General features: G+C 41.9%; 1 protein-coding gene across 1 annotated transcript in view; it reads left to right on the top strand.

Moving 5' to 3' along the window:
• PTPRG (protein tyrosine phosphatase receptor type G) overlaps nt 1-26,912 on the top strand; it is a 394,663-nt gene that overhangs the window by 318,633 nt on the left and 49,118 nt on the right. Inside the window, exons 12-13 of the mRNA XM_063411184.1 lie at nt 798-1,584; nt 8,242-8,374. Coding sequence (XP_063267254.1) covers nt 798-1,584; nt 8,242-8,374 — 920 coding nt within the window. The remainder of the gene's footprint in view (nt 1-797; nt 1,585-8,241; nt 8,375-26,912) is intronic.

Raw genomic sequence — 26,912 nt, 5'->3', positions numbered from 1 at the left:
AGTCCTGCCTTCCCTTCGCTGGTGGTGGCCAGGGAGAGTCCTGTGGATGTGGAAAACCGAGTCTGTACATGGGTGTCACAGCCTGGAGGTGCTGGCAGACGTGGTGGTGGCTTGCTGAAGGGCTCCTGATGCTCTCCAGATCCTTCAGGAGTGTCCAGCTGGCCATGCTGCAGTTCTTTTGTAACAAGAGCAATGCCTCATAGCAACACCAGTCCTTAGGAGAATAATCCTGATGGGTAAATTAGGGAAATAAAAATAGCATCCTTTGAGGCCCTCACAGTGTGCGTGGGAAGAGCCAGAGTTCCTTGTCAGAGCAGACCCACCAGCCATGGATGCTCATGTTGGCAGCCATTATTTTGGGACAGCCCTTATGTAACACTGTATTTTTAAACTCCTGTATTCTGAGGATTAAAGCACTGTGAGTAATGCAGCTGAACTCATTAAACTCCTTTACATTCTTCCCACCCCAAGAGGAAACATTACTCACAAGTCAGTAATGATGTGGGCAGAGAAGGTCCCGATGTAAAATAAGGATAAAGAGGGTTTTACTGATGATGTGATGAAGGCAGGGAGGTTTCCTCTCTTTGTGGTTTGCTGCTAGCTCTGTGGCATGTTCTGTCCTGGCTCAGCCTTTCATCCAGCTGGTGCTGAGTCTCTGGTTTTAGGAGAATAGCACGTGTGTGAAAAGGGAGGGAAAAGCAAGATGATGTCCCCAGGTGGTATGCTGGGCCCCTGATGGTGATGCTGATGTTCTCTGCTGTGTTTTCTTCCCCTCTGCTGCCGGTGATCCCCTCAAGCCCACAGCATCTCCTGCCTCCTCAGCAGACATGGCTCCCATCAGCTCCGGCTCCTCCACCTGGACCTCCTCGGGGCTCCCCTTCTCCTTCGTGTCCATGGCCACAGGCATGGGCCCTTCCTCCAGCGGCAGCCAGGCCACCGTGGCCTCCGTGGTGACCAGCACCTTGCTGGCAGGGCTGGGCTTCAGCGGCGGGGGCATCTCCTCCTTCCCCAGCAGCGTGTGGCCCACGCGGCCGCCCGCCGCCGCCCCCAGCAAACAGGCCGGCCGCGCCGTGGTGGCCACCACCGAGGCCGCCGCCGCGCCGGCGCCTGAGCGGGACTCGGCCCTGACCAAGGATGGTGAGGGGGCCGAGGAGGGGGAGAAGGACGAGAAGAGCGAAAGCGAGGACGGGGAGCGGGAGCACGAGGAAGAGGAGGAGAAGGATGAAAAGAAGGAGAAAAGCAGGGCAACGGCAGCCTCGGAGGCACGCAACAGCACCGAGGCCAGCGTGGCCGCGGCTTCCCCCAACAGGACTGCTGAGGAGGAAGGAAATAAAACCCTCTCGGGAGAAGTGCCAAACCAAAACGTTGCCCCCACGGCTGGAGGTGCCGAGAAGGAGAGCTTTGCCGAAGCCGACACTCAGCCCCAGCTGCTCCCTTCCACCCAAGTGCCACCAGCGTTCACCGACGAACTGTACCCGGGCAAGATCCCAAAACAGCCAGAGGCAACAAGAAAACCTCCTCCAAAGATGGACAGGTTTCCAGAGGAATATCCCTCAGATAACAAATTCATCACCATTAACCCAGGTGAGTGATCTGCAGGGAAACCATTTTTACCAGCATAAGTGTTGGAAAACAACATAATCCAAACTCCTCACTGGTTTGCAGTAGATGCAGCATTTTTGTGGTGTCTGGCTACATCTGATTGGCAGGTTGTCACAGGACCCAATCCCACAGATTGTTGCTGGGGGAGCAGAGTGGAAAGGAATATTCTTCTGTTGGGATTCGTGGCCCTTGTAGCTTATTGGAAGAGAAAAGCTGGGAAAATTTTAACTCCCAACATGCTACCTCAAAGACTTTGTTGAAAAGAGAAAGGGAGGGGAATGCAGTGAACTATAGCTGTGAAATTAATTTGGAAGAGCGGCTGCTGTGCTGAACTGGCATTTCATAGGAAGTTTGGTGTATGTGCTTCTAGCTAATTTAGTTTATCTGCGGGATTCTCCCTGACTGGGCTTTGAGATATTCTCCCAAATCAAAGATCATTGCTGGTTTATTTCTCAACACAAAACCTACGTGCTCTGATCTTCCAAAACAAGGCACCTTCTGCACTGGGCTTACCTTCTGTTTTTTCTGTGGAAAAAAAATATCTCAACCAGGCAGAGTTCACATATTTTGTGTTTGTCCTGATGAGAATTGCCTGTGCTCCTGTAGCCTGCAGCTGAGGGTGTGTGCAGCAGTCCCCAGCGTGTGCACAGCTCCTGGAAGGCTGCCCGGGGGATGTGCACGTGCCCAGGCCCGCTGTGCTCAGGGGTTGCTGCGCTGGCTCTGCCGGCCGGGCCCTCGTGGTGCTGCCAGGGCAGGATGGCCACACGTGTTCCTGCTTGGGGACCTCCAGGCACTGGTGAGGAAAACTGCAGGAGCCAAATGGAGTACATTCATTTTAGGCTTATATATTTAGCTTTAGATTGGTTGATTTATTAGGCAAGTTTATTTGAGTGATTATGTGTATTACTACAACATTTATGACATAGTGCACTTTTTTGTTTGTTGTTTTTGGGGGGTTTTTACAACTACTGTTTGTTCTGCTAATCTGTAGAGTGTTTTATAATTTTCTTTTTCCATCAAAGCTGCTCTAGAGTAGTGTGAAAAAGCCTTATATATTTATTTTTTCCTACACTGATAAACACAAAAATGCAGATGTTGTGCATTCAGTTATAGCTGAGAGCCAATTGAAAAAACAAAGCTAAATCCCATCTTTAATAACATTTGTTACAGAAGTGCTGACCAGTCTGTAATGCTGTGAATCATAACTGTTCTGTTAGAGGTCAGATTAACAATGCAGAAGCTGAGAAACTTGCAACAGGTTGTGCTGATTTTTTTTTTTTTAATACACTACTGTTTTTCTTACTCCCCAGCTGGAAATCCTCAAAGGCCAGTGCTCCCAGTGAATATGGTCTGAGATGCCTGTCAGGCAGCTTTCAGCATGCCACTTGCCCTAAACACCTTTCTGTTAGGAAAAGGAGGCCTCTTGGGAGTGCCACCCCTGTGAGAAGACACTTGGGAATGCAGATGGAGCTTTCCTCCAGGCTGGATCTAGGTCACCAAAGACACAGGCTGGTGAATAAGACTAGCACAAAGCCTAAGACTAGTTGCTTCAGCTTAAATGTTTTCCCCAGTAACATGGAAATTTGAATTCATACAGACAGACCTGACCTAACTCATGCCAGGAGTTGAGTTCAGGGAAACTCCAGCCATAGCAAGACCTCTTCCTGTCAGAAAGGGCCTTAGAGGTTTTCCATAACAAGGTATGCCTGAAATCAAGACAAGTGAAGCCAGGAGGGCATTGCCAGAAGTGTCAGAAAGGATTCCTGAGCATCAGGACAGCTAAGACTGTTCAGGCCACTTCCTAAGTGAGCAGAAAGCATCTGCAGTTTACTCTGTCCCAGTGTGAGGGCAGAAACATTTTTGGATGCATCTTTTCTCCTGGCATCTTTTCTCTTCAGCATCTCTTAAAAGCAGGTTTTAAAAAGCTGTCAAAGTTTCAAAAACGTTTTCATGAATAGAAAGTTTAATCATTTTAAAGAGTAGAAAATTGTTTCATAACAATGTACATTTATAAAATTAATTATATAGCATCAAATTAGCAGTTGTAAGGAGGTAAGTGAATGGGGAAGTACTCATGAGTGTGCATGATTACAGGAGAACAGGGAACTCATGAGAAATTACAGGGAAAGTGTGAGGCCAATTAGTACAGCAAGGCTCATTTTCTTTTAGTGCTTATTTCACATGTGCATACACACACGCCTCTCCTGAGGCCATGTCATTACTTCCCAAATGGCACTGGCCTCTTTTTGCCTGTGGTATTGGCCAATGCTAATGATTGTCTTCTGTCACTGAATGCTTGCTTGCATTCTCCTCTTTCATTTTCCTGATCATCCTTTTCTCTGTTTTGGTGCCCACATTAGACTAATTGTACTTTTGATCTGCAACTGTTACACACACAGCTGCTCAGCATTGTCTGTGACTGAAACCTGAAAATCAGAAAAACAGCAATTAAAATTATACTCTCACAAAAGAGGGAGGAAAAAAAGAAAAGAAAAGAAGCAAGGGAAAAAGATGAAACCCAGGATGATTCAGTTTAATCAGGCTAAAGCAGATACTGTCCCACAGAATTTTGGTTGATTATGCCAGACAATTAAACAGATCCTTTGTTTTTTACTGGAGTTAACAACTGGGCTGTTGTAAACAAAGTAAGAGCTGTGAGGTTGGGGCAAAAGCCTGAGTAATGAGCTGGGACTGAGGACAGAGAGACAGGTTTGACTCCTCATCCAGATTTCAGTCAGGTCCTCCCATCCCTCAGTGTTCACCCACCTCTGCTGAGTTCCCCTCATGAGAGGGCTTTGTACAGACAGAGGGATCATGATGTACAGGGTTAAATTTCAAGCCTGATGTATGCATTTAACAAAGACTGAATACTGGGTTTTAAAGCAGTCTTTGCCAGGTCTGAGGTTACAAAAGCCTTTTAGGGATAACCTCATTAGCATAATTAAACATCTGTGTAATTCTTCTCCATCTGCAGCAAGCTGTGTTTTCATGTGGCAGTTCAGCCATTGTCACACAGAATCACAGAGTGTATAAAGTTGGGAAGCACCACTGGAGTCAGCTAGTCCAGCCCCCTTGCTCTGGAAGGGTTCCCTATAGCACTTGAGTCAGGTTTGAGTCCAGACAGCTTTTAAATATCTTCAAAGATGTACATGACAACTTACAGGAGCAAACAGCAGAATGGCTTGAAAATAAGAGAATTGAATTATTTAATGCCTGCAAACTCTGAATTTCAGATATAGGATTAAATGTGATTGGCAGCTGTTACAAAGCAGTGAAAAGCCATGTAAGCTTAGTAGTGCACAGCCTGTGACTGCTGCAGGAGTGCCTTGAAGAAATGGGGGGTAACAGCTGCACCACGACACCAGCTTGTGTCAAAGGTCATTCTTCTTTAAGAAACATGGGTTTGCCTTTTCGTCATTTAATAATATGGCCAGTATTATTTTCCAGAATTAGTTAATACCTTTGTGTAGGTTCATAACTTCATTTACTCAGGGGAAAGATGAGCAAGCTGACTTTCTCTTAGGAGACCATGTGGTCTGAGGCAGTTCAGCAGCAGGGCTTTTCTTTGGTTAATGGTATCTGAAATGGTACAACAAACAGAACTTTGTCCTGGCAGTTTGTGCAATGGCAAGGAATGATAAAAGTAGATAGGTTATATAGTACAGCTATGGTTGCTTATTATAGCAAGCAGTGTTACTTAAGGGAAATAAACATGTTTCTTTTCTCAGGAACCAATTTCCAAGAATACACAGAAAAAAAAAGCACATTTCACAAACTGGAGAATGCCTCTTTCTTACCTTGACCTTTGCACAAAAATAGCACTGCCAGAGCCTCCCTGGCTGCCTGATGCCATCCAATACTCCTGTGCCAGGGCTCATCCATGCAGTGCCTGGGTGGAACTGCTGAATGGGTGGCTCACAGAAGTTAGGAACTTTTTCAGACGCAGGAGTAGATTTAGTAGTGCCAGGGCTTGTATCATGTGGGACCTCCTGAAACAGATATGCTGTAATAATTTTTATTCCTTCCTACTGGGATGAATTCCAAGCCAGTAAAAGGCAAACTGAATTAATTCAACGAAGGCATATGCCACTGGAAACTGTTTACATTTCTTAGCAAAAATGGAGTTTCCTAGTCCGTTTTTTAAGCTTCCCCCATCCCCTGCCAAGTGCAGCTTATGGCGGGCACTGTTACAAGGATATGCTGTTGACACTACCAGGGCTTGACATTCTTGCTTTGGAAAAGAATGAAATGGTGACTATTTTTTTACTTCATACTATTTTGTTATATGGGAGAACAGGAAACCGTAGAGGCCCAGATCTGTCTTTGTGTGTGTGTGTGTGTTTTAATTTCATCTTTTTCCAATTTATCCTTTTCTTAGGCTGTTCTGCCATGACACTCAAGACAGACAGCAGCTCTCCAGCTGCACTGCTCTACCTCTGGCCCCAGCTGCCATTCTTGTACAATTTTTATTGGCACTGGTTTGTTTAAGCTCTCACAACACGATACTTAAACAGTGGAAAATACCTCAGACTTTTTCTTCAAAGCCAGCAGAGGAACTATGTCTTTTCTTCTGAAGCACATCAATCACTGCTTGGGCATTCCCAGCTGGAATTTTGGGGCCAGCCATCAGCATTAGGGAATGGCATTTGCTATTCTGGCACTCAGCATGCCGAGCTCTTTCTTGTCCTCACATCTGTGGCACAGGGAGTTGGCAGGGGCAGATGAGTGTGTTCTCCACACTAGACTGACTAAGAGGAGCATGGTGAGCACTGCAGAATTTAATAGTTTGCATTGGGACTCCAGCCCATGCTGTGCTTACAATGGAATTGAATTTTCTTCCTATGCAAACAGAAACATATGGTTTTGTGTTGAAAGATGTGGAGGTGAAACTAAACAGAATACTGTAATTGGAGAGAACTGAAGGAACACCCTAATGGATATAAGGTGGTGGGACTATTTGGCTCTCCTCCAATATTTTATTACATCACAATGTTTTTTGCTTTGTCGCTTTTACTATTCTGATTAGTAACACCTCACAGGTTTACTTTTTTCATGCTCTTAAATGATTTAAAATTCACTGGTAATAACTGATGCCTCAAGACTTAGCGTTTCATAAGTTTGGCAAATACAGAGAATAAGCCTTTGCTCTAATTTGGGGGTTGCTCTTTTCCTTATTCTTTGCTAGTCAGGGAATTCAAGGATGTTCAATCAAAGTGCACGTTCACTTCCCCCAAACATCCTTCTGATTAGCATGTCATTTAGGCTGCTTGCTAAAGGGCATTACCTCTATCAGCCTAGTTCTCAAAACCAGGAAGATTTCTTGCTGGGCTTGCAGCAGCCTGCAGCCTTGCTCTGTTTTCAGCAGTCAGGCAAAAGCATTTACAATTAACCTTTACTTCCACGTTAGTTGAATTTTACTCCTGCCTACGGAGGAGTATAATCTAAATGCTATTAAAATAGAGTATGACTTCATATTATGTGACATCTGGTGACTTCCAATTATCTGTGTTTTGCCTGCCTATGGTGAAAAGGCAATTATGTTCTTCTGGTAGGATTTGCAGCAGTTTCGGAAGATATAATAATACAATACTGAATGAGGGCAAGGAAGCATGTTGGTAAGGAAAGACTCAAACAGGCTTAAAAGTAGAAGTCAAGTGTGCATGTTTCAATCCTTGAAATCTGAAACTGTTTGTAGTAATCCTTTCCCATTATATCCTGTTGACAGGTATTGATCAACCACTGCCTGTTTGTTAGGAAACATGTATAAGATATGGAATCTGCTTCTGCATTTTTCTTTTATCATTCTGTCTAAACCAATTTATTCATCAAGTCCACATGAATTTGCACAAATGAGATGTCTTTTGAAATACATTGGTGCAGTGTCTATGCTCATTGGCTCCAGTACTTGCAGAACTTCCAGATATTCATCTTATATATGATACAATAATTTTAGTGAGATGTCATACAAAAAGTGAAGCGGAGTTAACTCAGCCAGATCTCAGGGTATTGACGAACTTTAATTTTGTTCAAAAGCTGTGGCATAATGATTTCTTCTGTCAGTTACAACACATCCTATCCATTCATTCATCCACCCATCTTGACAATCCATATGCTAAAAAGTGCTTTCGTATGCAGTAACCCACCAGATTGTGACAATTCTGCAAATGATGTGACATGACACCCAACATGTTGAGGATTTTTTATTTTAAGATAGTTACCAAGAAATTTATTTCTAAAGGAAAGTATTACACGGAGCTTTGCAAACAGGGCTGTCCTGCACTGTTGAGAAACAGAGTACATTTATCTGCAAACACTGATGACAGAGCACAGCATTGGCTCAGTGGGGTACTCCACATCTGATAATAGGTGCTTGTGTGAAAGAGTCCTAAAAGTGTCTATGAGACCATAATTACAGGCAGTAGTAAAATCCTACCATATGTGGCAATAAACACCATACTTCTGTGCTCTCATGTCTCAGACTGAAGACAAATGGAGTCCCACCCTGCAGTTAGAGGATCTCTGCTCTGTTTACTCATAGCATGTAAAAGGGATAAGCTATTTGCATTGTTTACACGTTTTTCCATACAGTATTTCTTTTTTCCATCCAGTGATTGGTTTTGTTATGTGTTTAACACACAGCTGGCAAGAACAGCTCCAGCATGGCCACGAGACCTTCTCCTGGTAAAATGGAATGGATCATCCCACTCATTGTGGTCTCAGCACTGACCTTCGTGTGCCTCATTCTTCTCATCGCTGTGCTTGTCTACTGGAGGTGAGCCTGCTTCCTTATTGATGGAAACTGATTAGGATTTGAGACCCATTTCAGATACTGTTTTTTATGTGGTCCTGTGTTTTTTTTATTTTATTAGAAGTTACAGTGATAGATGCATTAGATAGTTCTCTGGGTGCTGGAACAGCTTTGTTGCTTAACTGTTGAGCTGTCTTAAATACTGATTTTTGTGTCATGAAAATGAGCTTGGTAGAGTTCTACCAATGATAGAGCCAGCTGTAATGGTGACAAATATTTTCTCAATTAGTCCCTCTGAAGTAGCTATAAAAAATTATCTTTTGGCTGTGAGGAAAGGTGGTTGTGGGAGAAAATCCCAGCTGGACTGGCCTTGGTTTCATGTGTGTCTTTGCCACAAACCTCCTGTGTAATCTTATGCAGTTCTTTCCTTCCTTTGACTGTACTTCAAGAAAGTGGGATAAGCTTCTTTCACATTGCACAGCAATGCTCTTTAGCATTGGTGAAGAGTTCAGAAGTGCAGCCTGCATGGTCTTGAAAGTAAAGATTGCCTCTTGCAGAGACACTGTCATTCACACCAGTGGACATTGGTTCAGTGCTGGAGACCAGGATTAGCATCAACAAACCCCTCTCCATTTGATTTAGAGTAAACTAAAACCTGCAGCACCTGCTTGTGTCAACATCAGAACCCAGAGGCACCTCATTTGTCTGGGAGTTAACATTAACCAGGGATAAGCCACATACAAAGTGTTTAGGAATTATTTCAAAATCTGATTAGATGGGATAGAGGAAAGTAGCTTTGATGAGAAATCCCAGCCCATTGATCATTATATATTTGCAGAATCCATTAAAAAAGTACCAAGCTATTTTTCAGTACACTCATTTTGCTGACAATTAGTTGGCCCCATTGTTGAGGCTGAGAACATTTGAAAGAATTAATAAGTAGATGGCAACAGTCTTGAGAAAAAAACTTCTATTAACATTTGTAAGTAATGAACATCATTGCAATAAGATGAATAAAATTGCAGTGGTATATGCACAAAAGCTGAAATAGGAAAAGTTCTAAAGATCCCATTGTGTTGTCCTGGTTTTCAATATATATTGTCTTTATTTGAAGTACTAAACTTGGTTTAGCACTTCACACCAGGCAAGTCCTGGAAGGATATGGTATATCTCAGAACACTGGGATGAAGGATTAGTAGTATTTATCTAGTGTTTATACAAAATGCTCCTCTAAGGAGGAAAGGTTTTGAAATACAATGCTAACAGCTATTATCTAGAAGAATGTTGGTACCTATCATTGTTTGCAAAACATTTCCATTTCTTTGCAATTTCACTAGTGGAGCGAGAGAAATAATTGTAAAATTTGTGTTTAATTTGCCAAAGAGTAACAATACCATCCCTGAAAAGATATTAAAGTTGGTGGAGATTAAAAATTAATATAGACATGGGAATTATGTCATGTAGCAAAGTTTTTTTATAAATATGAAGCTACAAATAAAGGAACAAACTTGAGAGGACTTATGTACTACCTTCAAATAATTGTGTCTAGTTCTGAGGATTTTAACAAATACAGAGAGTGTATTAAAAATGCACATGTGTTTTAGGACAAATCAACAAGCAACTAGAACACAAATCATCCCCAGTAACATTTCACATTGTGCAGACCATGTCACTGAAGCAGCAGCACAGCATTTCATTTGCAGTGTAATTGCCTTTCCTCGGGGAAAAAATAAAATGTTTATCTCTGTGAGTGTTTTAAAGTAAGGAAAAAAGAGATTCTGAAGTACTGCAGACTCTAATTCAGAAGTTTGAAAGGAGCAGTAATGTGGATTTTCAGGAAAAAATGCTTAACTTAAGATGTAATGGGCAACATATGGAATAATTTGCTGAATAACACCATCAAAGCAAATGGCATGAAAACGAGTTTGAGACAGATATTTCAGAAAAGGAAACACAGCAATGAAGTGCACAGCAGAGAAACACTTGTGATGGAAGGATAACCCTCAAGGGGACGGGCGTGCTGGACCAAGGGGTCTTTCCTTGCACAGCAGTACTTTGTTTTGGTGTTAGAAAAAACATTGTAAATCAAAACCCAGAAAACTGGAGGAAGCAGAGGAGACCTAGTTGCCCTTGGCAAAGCACTGTGAGGGTAAAACAAATTTTATTTCTGCTTTCGCATTTTTGAGTATTTGTGGAATTAGATGATTTGAGACTGGAGGTGACATAAGTGGAACAATGAAGCAGAGAGAAGCCTTCTGCTTGTTTGCATCTCATCAGTGCCCTATTATCCAGGGACCAAAATAAGGAGTTAGAGAAGTTGCTTGGGAAGGTTTGTCAGAGCATTAATTTTGTTTGGTCTCTTTGTGGCTCATTCCGCGATACAGCAAAGAAATAAGTTTTGTGAAGAAGACTTGTTGTGAGGAAGCTTCATTTTCTGTTCCCTTTATTTGAAAAGGAGACTATCATTGTTTGATGAAGATTTTCTCTTTCCATCTGTTGAGCTTCCATACTGTGTTTTAGAGACTCCTTGTAACTGAATATATTTGGAAATGATCTGTGCCATTTCTGAACAAGACTCGCTTATTTGCAGAGGTAATTTGCTGTTCTCAGTTCCTTTTTCATGTGGATCCTGGATGAATGGTGAAAGAATATGACTAATGTTGAAGAGAAAGGGTCACTTCCATCTTTTTTGTGTGGTGGCCATCTCAATAATGAAAAGGGATGGGAACTTGCAGGCAAGCAGAGCTCTGAATTACCTTTATACTAAAGTTTCCTGGATTCAGTACTTTAAATGGCACTGCTGCACAAAGAGGCTTGTGTGATTTTAAGTTGGTAGAGTGGAAGATAAACTAGGTCAGCATAATGAAGCTGCAAAAATTGTGCCGCCTTTTATCCCAGAAAAATGAGGAGAGCACAATCACAGGGTGACCACGAGCCGTGACATCTGCTGGGACCTGTTGGTAGTTGGGCTCCCTGGGCAGGAAGGACAATGATGCTGTAGTTTCACTTTGCTTCTGTGCATCTTTGATTTCTCTTGAGGAAAAGCTGGCCTGGCTGATCCTTGAGCTGTCATGGCCATGATGAAGGGGACTGTTGCTCCCAGGACCTCTAGTGCTTAAATTGATTTCTTTTAGCATCAAGTTGAGAGTTTGAGTCTTAGCAGACAGAAAAGGTGATGAGACCAGATCCTTGTTTGACTCACCATATGGATTCACCATTCACTTCTGCAGTGGCACAATGGTGCTTCTTTTTCTGCTTTCTTTCCTGAATTTCATACTGGTTCCTGAAATTCTGTGCTGTGGGGACAACAACTGAGTATTTCTGAAAACTGTACCCTGGGATTTTAGGACCTTCACTGGAGCACTGCTAGCTTGTCTAGAGCCCATTAAAACGTGGGCGTCGTGAGGTGCTGTTTCCCAAACACATTATTTTTGCATTTCTGGGCATTTGTTTTGCATCTGTGATTTTATACCCAGACTCAGTATCATGAGATCCATCTGCAGATCTTCAAGGTCAGTGTGAAATCTGACTTGGATTGTCTGCAGTCTTTGCCACTGTTACTCTCACAGCCTTTGCTACGAGCTCTGAGAACTGCAGGGTGTGTTTGGTAGTGACCTCCAGACTATTTAGGGATTGAGTGTGACTTCAGATTTTTTGCAGCAAGATGAGTTCCTATAGTATGCTGAGCTGTAGTATGGCTTGTAACATGTCTTTTGTAGAACTTGCACTATATTCTGTAGCAAATTGAACTAGTCCAACTATTGACACTCAGGGGTAAACCTAGGGTCAGTGTCACTTTTATCTTCACACGGGTGCAGAAGGGTGACTAGAGTCAGGAAATCAACTGAAATATTTCATACACAGTAAGTTCTGTCATTTGAGGGGAAAATAAGGTATTCTAGGAGAGTGTGCTAACCTTCCACTGTTGGTTTTTCATTCTGATTTTTAATCTAAACACTACAGTCCTATAGACTGGTTTCAAAGGGAAAAATAAGCAGAGAATATTAAGAAGCAATTAAGATTTTAGAGTTTAGCCAACAGCAACTTTTAAATGGGAACTAAATTATAGCCATTTCTCATTTTCAGCTAAGAGGAAGAAATTCATTCACGACTATAGCTGGAGAGTTTTCTTTTTCTTTCTTTTGAACCATAATTCACCTTGAATTATTGCCACCATCAACATCGTGATCCCAAAGACAAAGTGGGAATATTGTACTGCATTTCTTATTAAATCAAGCTGTTTATACAGTGCTAATATGTTTACTTTCGGGGGGATTTTTGGAACAACGCAGCTGCTGCCTTTCAAAGAGCAAGCAAGCTTGCGCTGCTTGTTTTATAGCTGTGTGTGTATATGAGAGCTTGGGAAAAAGATGTCTTTAATTTTCCTTAGGCAAAACCCTATAGAATTTAGTAGAGAGAGTTTTCTAAGCATCCTGTCAAATTGAACAGAATCATTGGACAAGTCCTGTGACAGAGCCTTGTACTTCTCTGGCAGTGCCTTCCTGTGCAGGAGAAATTGCACTGAGCACCAGGAGATGTGTTCTTTTTTCTGACTCAGTCATTGATTTCTGTGGGACCTCAGGCCAGGTCACTTACAGGTTGAGAGTATTGTTGTTGAACTCAGTGGCAAAGATCTCACCGGGAGCAAGCTCAGGTGTTCAATATTTCAGCATCTGAGTCCTGACACTGATGAAATAGCACTGAAGAAGGTTGGTTAGCTGTATTTGTATATCAACTTGTAAAATAGCAACAAAAGCTGAAACATAAAGAACCCTCACATTTACCATGTCTAATAACCGTGCCTCAGAAAACCACTTTTTGGTGTTAAATTCTAGGGAGCTTGCACAGCTGCTTAGCTAAGAAAGGGTTAAAACTTAATTGGGAGAAAAAAACCCCACAATTTCTGTCTGTACCAGGTTGTAAAAAGTGCTAAAATTGTTATCTGAACCTATTTCTAGCTTTTATTTTTTGAGTACACAATGTGTTGTTCATCTACTGTACTGATTGGAAAAGGAACATTGCAAATTTACAGACCATTGTAAAATTGTTTGCTTACAATGATAAAAGCTTCTTTGAGCTTACTCTAAAATGTTTGTGATTCTTCTCATTTTCTCACCCATGGAGGATGTTGAGTGGTAACACTTTCTGAGACCCTGGGTGTTAATTTTAAGAATGCCTGAGATGCAGTTGCACGAGTATTTATTTCAGCAGCAGCAGTTCAGGCAGGGTCCTCTGTTCCTGCCCTTGTTCTGCCCTCTGATCCCATTGCAAATGTTTGTACAACCATGTGAGGAGATGGATTGTGAAATAATCCATGTTTAAAAAAAAAAAAAAAAACTTTAAAAAAAATGAGAGTAGTTTTCATGTCCTGATTTAAACTAGATTAGCTCTGGTTCATGCAGTAACAGGACAGAGCTGTACCAGCATAACTGCAGGAGCAGCACGGGACAGGAATGAGAAGGATGGATGGGGATGCTTACTCCAACATTGTCCTCAGCGATGCCTGAGGACCACATCCAGCTGCTTGTGCTCATCTTGGGGATGGCAGTGCCCCAGAGCTTGTGTCACCACAGGCACTGAGGAGAATTGACAAAGGCAAGAGACTTCCCTTCTCCCTGGAGACAGCCACCTCCCCAGGGAGACGAGGGAAAACGTGGAGGTGAGTGGCATACCTGCAACTTCTCGCAGTTTCCATCTCCTTTTTTAGTGCCCAGCTGTGTCTTGCTCCTACTGAACAAGGCATGCCTTTATTTTCCTCTGGGAATGGCCACATTTAGTCACGTATGATGAGAGATGGGGACAGGGCAGATCACTGCCTGGTAAATGAGATCCAGCCTAGCCTGATTTGGAGTCCTCTGGTCTCCTGCTCTCAATCCAGGCAATGCAGGAAAAGCACTTGAGCTCGTATTGCAGAAGATCTAGGTTGTGTGTGATTTTGCCAGTGCCAGAGGGAAAGGTACTGAATCTTGGGCCCTTCTGTGTTCAGTATCTCAAAATGTTGCTCGTTTTCATGCAAAGGGAGCAGGCTGTGATCACCTCCCTCTTATCCCACTCTGGGACCCGACCTCATCCTCTCTGCTGACGTCAGGCCCTCGCTTTCAAGCCGGATCCTCAGGGCAGCCTCTGGTTGCTTCTTCTGACTGTTGGTACCATACTTTAGGCGCTCATCATTGTTCCTTTATGAGGAAAATCAATATGAAAATTTCTCTGGCAGCATCTCTGGTCTTTCACCCAGCAGGACACAGCCTGGGGCGAGGGGCAGAGCCCAAGAACAAGCTGGAGTTCGGTGCAGCTACGGCGCTTCACGGTGTTGGCTCGGGGGGTTCAGTCGCCTCCTCCTGCAGGGGAGCTGAGCCCAGCTCACCCCGAGGCTGGTGGGACACGGGGCTGGCTCCGTGTGGGAAGGGCTGAGGCACAGGAGCCCAGGACCTGGCCCTGCACCCATCCCTCCCCAGCTTCTTGTTCACAGCCATTTCCCCATGGCTGCTTTAGGGCCTTTGGGAAGCCAGGGGCTTGTCGGTTGTTACAGTGACAGAGCCCTGCTGCTGAATTGGCCCCCAGATGCCCATTTGGGCTTTTGAACACACTAACTCAGGCTCATTACACAAAAGATGAGAGAGAGACAGATCTGCAGATGGAAAGTTGCTTTTTAAGCATGTTGGATGATCTGTTAAGAGCTTGGCTGTGGAAAGGGCCATGGTCTCTCATTATATGCCTGTTACTTTTACTCTTTTTTAATTACAGTAGGTTTAATTTTTTTCACGAAACAGAATATTATACAAGATCCCATTTCCTTTCTGGTGAGGCCAATAGTGACCTACTGCTTTACAAACCAACATATTTTGAGAATCTACTTGTTTCCTAAGAAAGGAAATAGGTATTTGCTAAGCCTAAATGCAGATCAGTGGTGATTTCCAGAACTATGAGGATATTGGCAAAGCTCAGAAGATACTACTTTTAATTCTAATTATAGAGCATCAGGACCAAAATCAATAAGCACATTCCAGCCCAGCAATGTCCCATTTCAGGGAAATAGGACTGTCTAGATTTCGCTTCAGGTTTAGACCTGAGCCATCCCATTGGTGTTAACAGAGTGATTCCTGAATAACCTCTACCAGCTATAACAGACTTTACCATTGTAAATTTGAGTCCACATGACTGAGGAACCTCTATCATCTTAAATGGGTTCTCAGGAGTAATGTAATTACAGTATCAAATTTCTTCTTGCCAGATATTTGGAGCCAACTTCTTCCTGTGGCCCACATGGCCAGTCTTCATCTGAATTTCATGAATCAGTGTTCTCCTCTCAGCTTTGTCCCGTAAATAAAAAGCAAATACAGTTTTATAGCAGGCTGATGTATCTCCAGGTGTAAATAAGAGAGGACTCTGGGGTTTTTTATGTGGTTCACCTTTTCTGCAAGGAAGATTGTTGCATGAGGTGGGGCAGGCAGAGCAGTTAGCAGACAGGGGAAGCACGAGTACATGAAAGGGGTCTGCAAAGAATCTGTGATCTTCTGCCCTCAATGTGCTGTGGATGTGAGGGGCCCTTGGCTTAAATTACAGCAAGAGGGAAATTTTGACTAGGCATTAGAAACAACTCCATGATAGGAAAGACAATAAAGTGGTGGTCTATAGAATTGCCATCATTTCTAGGTTTCAGACAAGGTTAAGCAGCTCCAGTGAGGAGCACCACAGGAGCCTGATCCCTCACAGGAGCTTCCAGGCCTGTTCTCCAGGTCTGCAGTGCCAGCTTTAAAGCACACATGGAAGCTTGAGAAAGGAGGAGGGATGGTACAGTGTGATAAATTGCCCTGTAAATCACAGGCTAGAAGCCTGCCTGTCACTCTGAAACTCTAGCATGTGGGTCAGTTGCATGAACATCTTTCTGCAGGCACTTTTATGGATGTGGCCACTGAACTCAGTGGGAGCCTGGATGTGCATCACCTTTATTTTGAAAGATAATGTCAAGCATGCAATCATGAGTCACACAACAGCACAATATGTGCTTCGGGTGTGGAAAACTAGAATTCAAAATATCATCTTGGTGACCTTGAAAACTCCCAAACACAAAAAGCATAATTTTTATTTTTAATTTCCTATATGATGTATCCCATAAGAGCTGAGACATTCATGCTGTACTTTGCCCACAGGCCATCCTAAGGGGGTGACACTTATGCAAAAGGCTTGGCAGCAAGTTGGAAAACTGCTGTTGACACCTCTCCTCTGTTCTTTGTTTAGAGGTGTAGCAGAATTTCCCCAGCATTTCCAAAAATACCTTCTTCTGCAGAGAGAGCAAAGGAGAACGGGCAAGGGCAGCTGAGGTCAGGCAAGGAGGGATCTTCACAGCTGCAGTCGATCTTACTGTTTTGTCTCTGTGGAACTAATTAAATGGATTAATTGCAGACATATTTTTTTCTCTGGAAATGCTTTCCCCAGTACTGTTGTAATGGTGAGGTCTGGGAAAAAAAGAGCAAGACTTTATCTGTGCAGTTACTGGCTTAATAATTTGCAACAAATGTTTTTTAAATATCCAGATATTCTTATTAATCTCTATTCAGAAGAGGTTTTTGAGTGCTCAGAAATAATATTCCATGAGGAGTGTGGGTTTTCTCATAACTACAGTGGTGGAGGATGCCAGGTACCACTGACAACTCTAACTCATCTGCTGAGTCTGTTGTAAGTTAATGTAGAGGAAACTCTTATACAGCTTTAAAATTTTTGAGCTCTGACTTTTAAAGCTGTGAGATATTTTAAAAGAGAAACAAATTTCACAAAGTTTTTGTGAAATTATATCACTTTGTGAAAAGAAGACTCTATTAAATAATTGATGAACTATTTTTCTATTTTCCTTCCCAGCTCAAAGAAACAATTTGCATGCTCATTGTCAATTGATCTGTTGCTAGTTAATTTCTTTTCTATAATATTCTTAGTATGTAAGAGTATGAGTTAAAGTGTATATAGGTATCTCTGGAGTAGATCCACTCTCATAAACTAGTAGGTTCAGAGCTAGAGCAATGTCTCAGACATACTGTGAATGAAATATCCTATAATACAGCTAGATTGTATTATGTACCCTGAGGGAACAGTTTCTGCTGTGAAACTGTGAATTAACCACAGCAACCAGATAAATTATATTTTTTCTCTCTCCTTGTAACCGTAAAATATAGCTATTGAAAGGCCCTATCCTTTCCTAAGTCCCATGGCAGCATTTGGACTAACATTAGCACCAGCTATTTCACAGCAGGATGTAGTCTGAGTGTAAAATTATAGGGTAAGAATATTAAATCAATTCAGCAACCTTAGCTGCTTGGATAAATACCGGGAATCAGCAAACTAGTAAAACAATAACAAGCAGGGGTGAACTTCATTTTACTGTTCTTAAAACCTGTGCAGTTTGGGGAAAAACAAGGCCTTGGAATGCACAACACGTTGTGCTGCTGTTACAAATGTTGCAAGAACATGAATTCATTCAGTTTATTGTAGAATGCTGAGTTGGTTGATTTAAAAGAAAACAGTTCCTCTATTGCTATAAACAGCATGTGTTTTACTCTATTGACTTACAGGTTAAAATCCATTTGAGTTCCAACTTTTGATCTGAAACAGGCGTAGGCGGCGTGCCTGGGTCTTGATTGGTGGGTTGTTTCATGTTTTGGAAACCCTGTCTTTTCCAAGAAAGAACAAAACCTTTTTGAAATGTCCTACAAATTGACATTTATAAAGTAGTAGAAAGAAGCCAAATATGAATTATAAAAATATTGTTATTGTTAAAAAAATAAACAAAATCAGAACAGTTCTTATTAACGACGAATGTTCTTTTCCCTGAAGGTTCAAAATTGTTTTATGTTTCTGATCAAATTATCAGTTAAATGGATGGATTTCTGCACAGTGATTCACCCTCCACAGCCGTTTTTGAACCACCATCAGAAAGTTTCCAGTGTATGCTGGTAAAATCCCTCACATTTTGTAGGAACCACATCATCATTCAAAATGATGATCATCTACTCTCCAAAGTCTTAAAACTTTCCTAAATTTCAGTGTTCATCAGTAACAGGGACTAGTAGTGCAGACATAACGTGAAAGCTGCGAAGAGGCAGTCCACACACCTGCTTTATTATTTCAGGGGTTTTTTTTTGGGTTTTGGTTTGATTTTTAATAAAAGCTTGGGACAGAAATGTACCAAAATGGTAAGTCTCTGCCCATTCATACAGCTCCTTATTTTTGAAGTATTCAGTGTGCTGTTTCAGTCAGGGAGTAAATGGGTTTGCTTTGCAGAGTCAGAGGAGCAAACTGCAAATGCTGGTTTAGACAGTTAAGGCTGAACCTAGACTTTATCCACAGAACCAACATGTAGACAACAGCAGAAGATTCTCCTGGCATAGATATTATTGCAGGCTTCATACTCATATGAATTAAGTGGTTTTCAGCACTTTCCTCACTTTTAGGTAGAGACAAGCTTTTTAACTTAAAAGGGCTTTTCCTGCAGCCTGTTTATTTTTCAACAAGCTTTTCTGTAGGTCTCACATGACAGAGGTTGGAGTCATGTTTTCTGCTAATACCTTGTCTCCCTACAACTGTACAATTGTCCTGTGTCCTTGTTCTAATGTTGGGGACCTGGAGGGGAAGAGAGAGAAATTATGAACAGCTTATCAAGCACCAAGGACATTTACTTGGTTTATATCTGCCACAGTTATTTTGAACCTGTTTATGGTATGGAGAGGTTTATAAACTCTATATTTATTAGCAGTAATTCCTTATTAGAAAAAAATTTAATAATTAAAGCACACCATTTGCATGCACAAATCACCATAGTTTGACTTGGGTGCTATTTAATACTGAATCCATATAGGCAAAGCAATTGTATCTCTGTGAAGATCAATCCTAAAGAATAAAAGAGATGAAAGGAATTTTTAAATAATTTGAGCAAAGAAAAGATTGCCTTCTTTTTCCTGAAACCGTGGAAATAAAGTTTCTGCTTTCTAAAGGAAAATATAGTAATTAGGAAATTTGCAAATGGAAATTAGCCTGTGTTGGTCTTTATTTATATCATTAAATGCAGCCTTTAATTAGCATATATATTATTCATGTTTCAATATAATCCATTTTATAAGTCCAAGTTCAAATCTAAAAATCAAAATGGGCTTGATGCACCCTATTGTTCACATGCAAAGCAGTTAACATAGATGTAAAGATATGAGGTGAATTGAAACATCCATATTTCATAAGGATGCAGTCTACGTTTTCTGAAATTATGGCTTGAACTCTTATTTTTAACTTTTTCTCATTTGCATACATATTACTCCCTGTTTAAATGATGTGTTAATTCTATTCATTAGACTTCAGTGGATGCTTCTGACTCTCCTGATAATCAAGCACAGGTCCCTGGAAAGCAAATTATGGACTTTCATGTTGCAAACCCCATTGTAAACGTGACATTTATCGCTGCAAAGCCAAGTCCTGTGGAGCACTTGGCTGCAGTCAGGAGGGCAGAAGCCTTTTTCTTCTGCTCATGGTAATGATTGTCATCTGTGGATAAGGAGCTGGCACCAGGTCCCCAATGGCTCTTCAGAAATGGTTGGGCACTTGACAACTGCTCCACAGTCTTGATGGTAAAAATGCCAGTTCAGTTCTTTGAGGAAATAATTTGACTCACACAAACAGCTTCAAGAAAATGGGTGGTGTGGAATTTTCTATTAGATATATTCCATTCCATATCATGTGAGGGTGGAGACCAGGATGGGGGGACCTGACCTAGATGGGCTCTGTACTGTCTGAAGTGTATTTGGCTGTCAGAGCCAGAGCCTGCAGCTTTGGCTTTGCTGTGCTTCCAAAATATGCTTGTACTTCAAAATCTGGAGGAAAAGAGCCCTGATGCAAAGCTCAAGGTGACAGCAGTACAACAGGAGTCCTTTCTCCATTCTGTGGATTACTGAGCCATACCCTGTTGTGAATGTGGGAAGAATCTTTGGGAAGAAAAGGGGCAGTGAAATGTCCAGTACTGGAGTTAGGTGTCTGCTGTTGCATATTGATTTGCCAAGGCTGTGTCAATTCATCTCTTTAATTTTAGGTATAAAAGCATTGTTATCCCAGCGGCAAAGCCAAGGTGATAATTTTGGAAGGTTTTATGCTGATGGGGTGAGCCCTTAGTGGCGCCGCACAAGGATTTGCCGTGTGTGCTCTGATTAATAAAAAAATTGGTGGGAAGAAGAAAGATTTATATTGGCATCTCTGTGAGGAAATCCTTGACATCTTTAAAAGCCCATAACTATAGTTTCCATCTGGTGTTTTGCAGAGCTTGGACCTTTTCAAAGGCAGTGCTTATGTGCTGCAGGGAATTAGTTGAGGTCTTTGTGATAGCAGAAGGTGAGAGTTCAACATGTGGTTTTGTTAGCCACAGAGCTACAGAGAACAAGTTCCCTGTTGTATAGCTTAAAGGTACAGGTGGAGACTACTCGAAAGAGACCTGTTGTCCCTGCAGCTTAGTTTTATTCAAAGTGCAGAGAATAAGAGGGCAGAAGAGATCACTGCATTTGATACAGATTCTCAGCAGCTGCTTCATCTCCCCGTGTCTGGCTGTAATCTCACTCTCAGGATCTTTCTGCCTGAGAAGCAGCTGGGCACCACTGAGCACTGGAGAAATGATCCCCTTTCACCAGCCTTTGGGATAACCCAAGCTGGCTCATGGGGCAATGGAAAATCTGTGTGTTGGTGAGTTGCAGTGCTGTCTGTAGGGTCTGAGCTTGCACTTGGATCCTCTCTTTCCTTGCTGGTGCTTCCTTGTGCTGAAACTGTGTAAGGGAATCCCTGAGCTTTACACCAGCATTTTTAGAAACACTAAAACTCATCTGCAGCCCCCTCCTCCTTCACTCCCTGGACAGGGATTGTTGAGTCCAGTGGGGCTTCTGCACTGCAAAGCTGGGACAGGCTGTGCTAATTTCCTGTGTGATGAGCACAGGAGAGCATTCTGAGGAAAAGGGACTTCAGCCTTAGCCTTCGGTTTAAGGTTATCCCCACTTCTCAATTTCCTGGTTTGAATTTTGTTTGTCTTTTATAAACCTGTAAAGTAGGCAGCTCACCTCTTTGGGAAATGAGGCAGAGGATAAGCATTCCCCTTCCATCCTCTTTCTAGAATTTTTCCCTTGTGCCAAATACAGCAACTTCCCATACCAGAGAGGGATGTATTGGTAACTTCACTCCTTATTTTGTTCTGGTGTGACTGGATTAACATTAATATTTTACTGTATTTTACTAAGATTTCTGCAAAGAAAGTTAAATACATATGGGTTGAATGCTTTCTGTTGCAACTCATGTTCTGTCTTGACCTTCTTGGCTTCACATATTTTCCCCTTTTAAAGTTACTAGCTCTATCTGAGATCTTAACATCAACAGTCCCATTTATTTTGGGAAATAAATATTAATGAGATGGCTGCTGATAGCATTGTCTGGATAAAAACAAATGCTTTTATAATAAATGGAATTTAATATTAATTGAATGGTTTGGAGTTAAAGCAGGATATAAAGTGACAAGCTCGTGGCACAGCAAAATGCCCTTTGCAGGAATCCAATTAGTAGAGAGAGCAGCAAATTCTGTGCAAACTTGCTATAATCACACAGGGGCAATACAAGAGTGGAGCATAATTTGGAGCCTGGGACCTGTCCCCTTGCATGTCTCATAATTTCCATGAGCCAACATTTAGTTACTATGTGGTGCCAAGTTCACATTATTCTGCTTTTTCCTGACAAAGCTGCATCCCATTGCTCCAGCCCTCCCTCTCCAGAGGGAGACAGTATGTTTTGCAATAAAGGACACATCAATTAATGCATTGTCCTGCTACACGTCTGTCAGAGAAAAGTGACTCCTATGTCAGCCTGTTGCAATTCCTTTGTACTGAACATCTTCTGCTGATGTTACAGGCTTTTGCCTGATCCCTTTAAGCTGTTACCTTTGCCATTTCCTCAATGAGGATGATCAAGAGTTGTCCCCTTTCCAAATTTCAATCTTTGTTCATGATTTAGAAAAATAGAAGGTTTGCTGAGATGTGTTGTAGATAAATGGCTGAGTCCTGCCTCAAGAAACCAAGTGCAGTTGTCAGATGTATCTTGTGTTATAAAGAGTGATGTATTCATTGAGTTTGAATTGTTCAAAAATAATTTCTCTAAATATTATGTATTGTTTTCATCTGGCAGATGGAGTTGCAGAAGCTGCTATAGCAAGAGTTTGTTTGTGGCATTTCAGACAACCTGGGTATTGTGTGAAATTGCCTTAGCAAGCCTCTAAAAGGAGGGTGCAGAATGTAAAGTGAGGGTGTAGGAGTGATAGCCAGGGCAGTGCTTCCAGGCTGATAGAGAAGTGTGTGGAGAAAAAAAAACAACAAGGAGCAAGTCAATTTATCCATTCTGTCAAAATGGCTACGATCAGCCAGGAGGCAAATGAATAAACGGATCAACAAGTATTTCACACTTGTGTGTTCTCGACAGGAAATCACAGATCTGAAACCAAATGTCTGGGACAAAACTACCAGAAATAGTGGCAAAATACTCTGCTGTTTAGTCTGCGTTTTCAACATTTTTAGCTCACAAAAGTCCTTGAATTAAAGCACTAGAATAACGCAGAAACTTGTTACTACATTTCCCAGATATGAGCAGAGATGAAAATATTTGGGGTAGGATTAACAGCAGGACCTCAGTCCCCACTGGAATCTCCCTTTGCTGCACACCTGGCTGTGTCTGGCTGGCCATGGTGATGGCTCCTGTCTTTTCTTCTCCCAAGCTCACAGTCTGATGGCAGCCAAAGCACCACCAAAGATCACAGCAGAACGTGGAAATGAAATGCATGAACACAGCAGGAGGAAAATGGATGTGGATTGCTAGAGGTGCCAGGGCTGAACAGCTCACCTGGGAGCAGACATCTACTACATTCCTCCAGGACACTGCCAGAGCACTCACAGCCCTTCAGGAGCTTCAAGAAAAGGAAATGCAGAGCCAAGAGCTTGTGTTTAATTACGTCTGCTTCTGAGCAAGTGCCTCATGAATCTAGGCACATTTGTTCATATGTTAAGAAACACATTTCCCCTAAGATGTGAACTTCAGCTCTTGTGGACTGTTTTTTCTCCTTTTCCCCAGTTCCACATTTAACAACACTGAAAGGTTATCAAGAACTTAATAAATAGATTTAAGCTTTAGAAGTAGTGCTAATAAAGAGAACAGTCCATAAATAGAAAATATTACATTGTATCTGGTGTTAAGAGCTCTAATAATTAACACAGGTTGACTGAATTTCTCCTGTTTTGCTTATCTGCAATGAACTTTTGTCTTGAATCATAATGTTCTGCTGCTGTGATGAGCAGCTGTTTCTACACAGTGACCAAAACAACAGGAGAATAACAGGAGTTTTAGTTGCCTGAGTGTGTGCTTAGTGCAAAAGAGTTTGTCATAAGGATGAAACCAGTTTCTGGTTTTCTGTTTCTAATTTTTAAAATAATTTCAACTGATTTTTTAAATGGAAAATCTCTTCTACGTCTGTTACTTTATGATTTTTCAATTCTTGGTTCTTCTGTGTAATTAGAAGCCTGCTAATAGACATTGTGGTAACTTTTCTGATATGCCTCATATTTTGAATCTTTTTATCTGTAATAAACGTGTATGTCCTTGGTACTAAAATTCAAGAAGCTTTGAATGAGTTATAGAAATTTCCAAGGTGTCCTTTTCTAAATAAATATTTAGAAAAGGGAACTCTTCCTCTCTTTATTTCATGCACTGTCAGGATCATGCTTGCAGTCCCCTCTGCCTCATGGTGTAGTGGATTCTACTTTGTTACTTGCTTATAATATTTCTAGAATTTTTCTTATGGCTTCTTTAGTCTGTGGAAATGGTAGTTTAAAGCATCCATTGTTTTTGTTTCCTGTGCATCTTTATTATCCCTAAGTACCCTTGTACTCATTTGAAAGCAAACCAGTGAGATCTTCCAAGTCAGAACTACAGTTTCATAGGAAAATTAAATTAACGGCAGAAAGCACTGGTTTAAACTGACAGTCAGACACAACCTGACACCCTGTGTCAGGGTGGTGGTGGCAGTCTGGTTAAATGGTGGCTGCAGTCCTGTTGCAGTGACAGATGTGGTTCTGTTGAAGTGGTGATCCTGTAGAAGGGTCTGGTCTTCCTCTGAAGGTCCAGGGTGGTTATGTGGCTCTTGTCCTCTGGGAGTCCTGCTCATGCTGTTCCAAATCTCAGATTATATCCAGGTGGGAATGCTTGGTTCCTCCCCCTGGGCAGAGCACTCACAATGGGATTTCTGAGCCATTCAGGAAGGTCTCGATGGTCCATTAACAGAAGATATCCCTTGGAGGGAGTTACCAGGGATGAGCCATGGAAGAGATAAAGAACACTGCCCCAGCTGGTTTTAACAGCCTGTGGAGATGGTGATAGAATACATACTTTTGGTTACATCTTACACTGTAACCTAAGACAAAGCTTAATGCTGCTGTCTGATTTTTGGGGATTAATAAGATTTTTCTTGTAGTTTAATTGTCTTGGGATTTGTTTATGTTGTTGTTGTTGATGCTATTTATTTTAGAAACATTCTCAGAGAAAATACAGCAGTTTAAGGCAGATGCTACTGGAAGGGTCCTGCTGATGTGGGCGGTTTTCATTGTGGTACATTAATTGATGTGGGTCTGCAGTGGCTGACAAGGGAGCCCAGTGGGGATGTTGACACCACACTGGCTGCCTGATTTAACCAGGAACCACTTCAGCAAATGCTGCTGTGCAGCACAGCTCTGTTAGTGAGAGCTGTGCCCAAGGTAGGAAGCCCAGCAGACCCGAGTGCTGGAGCAGTCCAGGCTCTCAGTACCAGTGTGTCTCCCTGGCATCAGAGACATCCCTGGGTCTCACTCAGGTGTCTCTGCAGAGTGAGGTAGGGATGTGTTCCTCATTCTGCAGCACAATGCACAGCCTGGCAACTCTCAGTGGGCTGGTTCCGTGGTTGGCAGTGTATTGCCTCGATATTTGTGTTTCCTTGTCACATTTGTTAACCTTTGAATGCAAGAAACTCATTAAAGCAATTCCTCAGATGCACACTCCAGGCTTCCCCAGAGCTCTTGACTCAGGCCCTGATTAGCATCAGCGACTGCAAGAAGCAAATCTCCAAATGGGTTGATTGATAGCGAGATTAATGATCCTCAAGATTTCTGTCCAGGTTTATTATTGGGAAGCTTACAAATCTTTGCTTTCAGCGAGATGGGTGGGGAGGAAGGACCAGCTGGCTGCCACCCAGTCTGTCTGTATTAGCACGATGAGGTGATGGACGTAGCCCTGTTAAAGCACCAGCACTAAGCAGTGTTCATTTTCAGTGTTCCTATTATCTACCAGGTACTAAATAATTTGCTCTTCTTCTCTTGGTGCCAGCTGCTCTTTTCTTTTCCTTTGTGCTGTGCTTCCAAAGGTGTAATGCCATTTCTAATTGTGTTTTAAACAGAGTTAACAGAGAGACCTTGAAAATTTTTAAGTAGCTATTTCTTGCTGAAGTGGCCAGTGAAAAAAAGCCCACCCTCCAAATACTCAGTGATTAAGAGAGAAAGAAAATAATCACTCTTTTAATATTTATCTTGGCCCCAGGTAAGCTAAACATGAATTATGTCCAGCAGTGTTGGGAATTCTTCCTAGTTCTCCCATGCAGCTTTAGTCCAGGTGCACATGGACACATGTGTTGGAAAGATGAAGCTTCCCACTGAGTATTTCATTATATTTAACAAACTGGCATTTCTGCCTAAAGATGGGCAGGGACATCAAAACTGAGGAACAGGCTGTGCTTAAATTTTTACGAGACTTTTGTGTTAGATTCCAGGCTAAGCCTTGGGATACCTAAAATATCTGTCAGTTGAATATCCTGATGTCCCCTTTGGAGGAAGAAAGGAATATTTTTTGTAAAGGCAATAGCAGAGCTCTTTTGTTTTGAGAGTAATTAGGTGGGAGTAATTAGGGACATTTATGTGAATATTCAAAAGAGAGACTGCTGTCTTTATTTCTGTTGTCCTCTCCTAGGCTGGATCATCTCTTTTTTGGTTTTCTTGTAACACTGTGTCCAATCCAGAGGAATTACACTTTGCATTTAAAATTGCCTGCATTTTAACATCCCACTGTGTGACCCTGTTTTAATTCCTTTTTTTTCCAAAGATTCATCATCCCAAAAGGAATTCATGTCCTGAAATGATAATATCAAGTATACCAAATTTTGAGATCTTGGAAGTGCTAAAAGCTCCTCTCTAGTAAGAGGCAATCTTCATTGATTGCTGTGGCTCTTGTGATTATGGAACAGCTCTTCACTTGCTTAAATACAGCATTCTTTTGTGAGAAAGTTTTAGGTCTCCTTTTTAATATTACATTATGTTTTGGGCATTGGAAGCACATATTTTATAGGAAGTGCCTGAGGTATTATTTGATTGGAAAAGTCATGTCTTTGTTTTCCTCTCTAATTTTCTAGCCTTTGTTATGAATGGTGCATTATATAAATAGTTGGCTTAGGGAGAAGAAAATGAATACAGTCAGGCTTTCCTTTGGTTTTTAAAGC

Source organism: Prinia subflava, chromosome 14 (assembly GCF_021018805.1).
Source record: "Prinia subflava isolate CZ2003 ecotype Zambia chromosome 14, Cam_Psub_1.2, whole genome shotgun sequence".
In the NCBI taxonomy this organism is placed as follows: domain Eukaryota; kingdom Metazoa; phylum Chordata; class Aves; order Passeriformes; family Cisticolidae; genus Prinia; species Prinia subflava.
The sequence above is the reverse complement of the archived record's forward strand: the minus strand, read 5'-3'. Positions and strand labels throughout refer to the sequence as shown.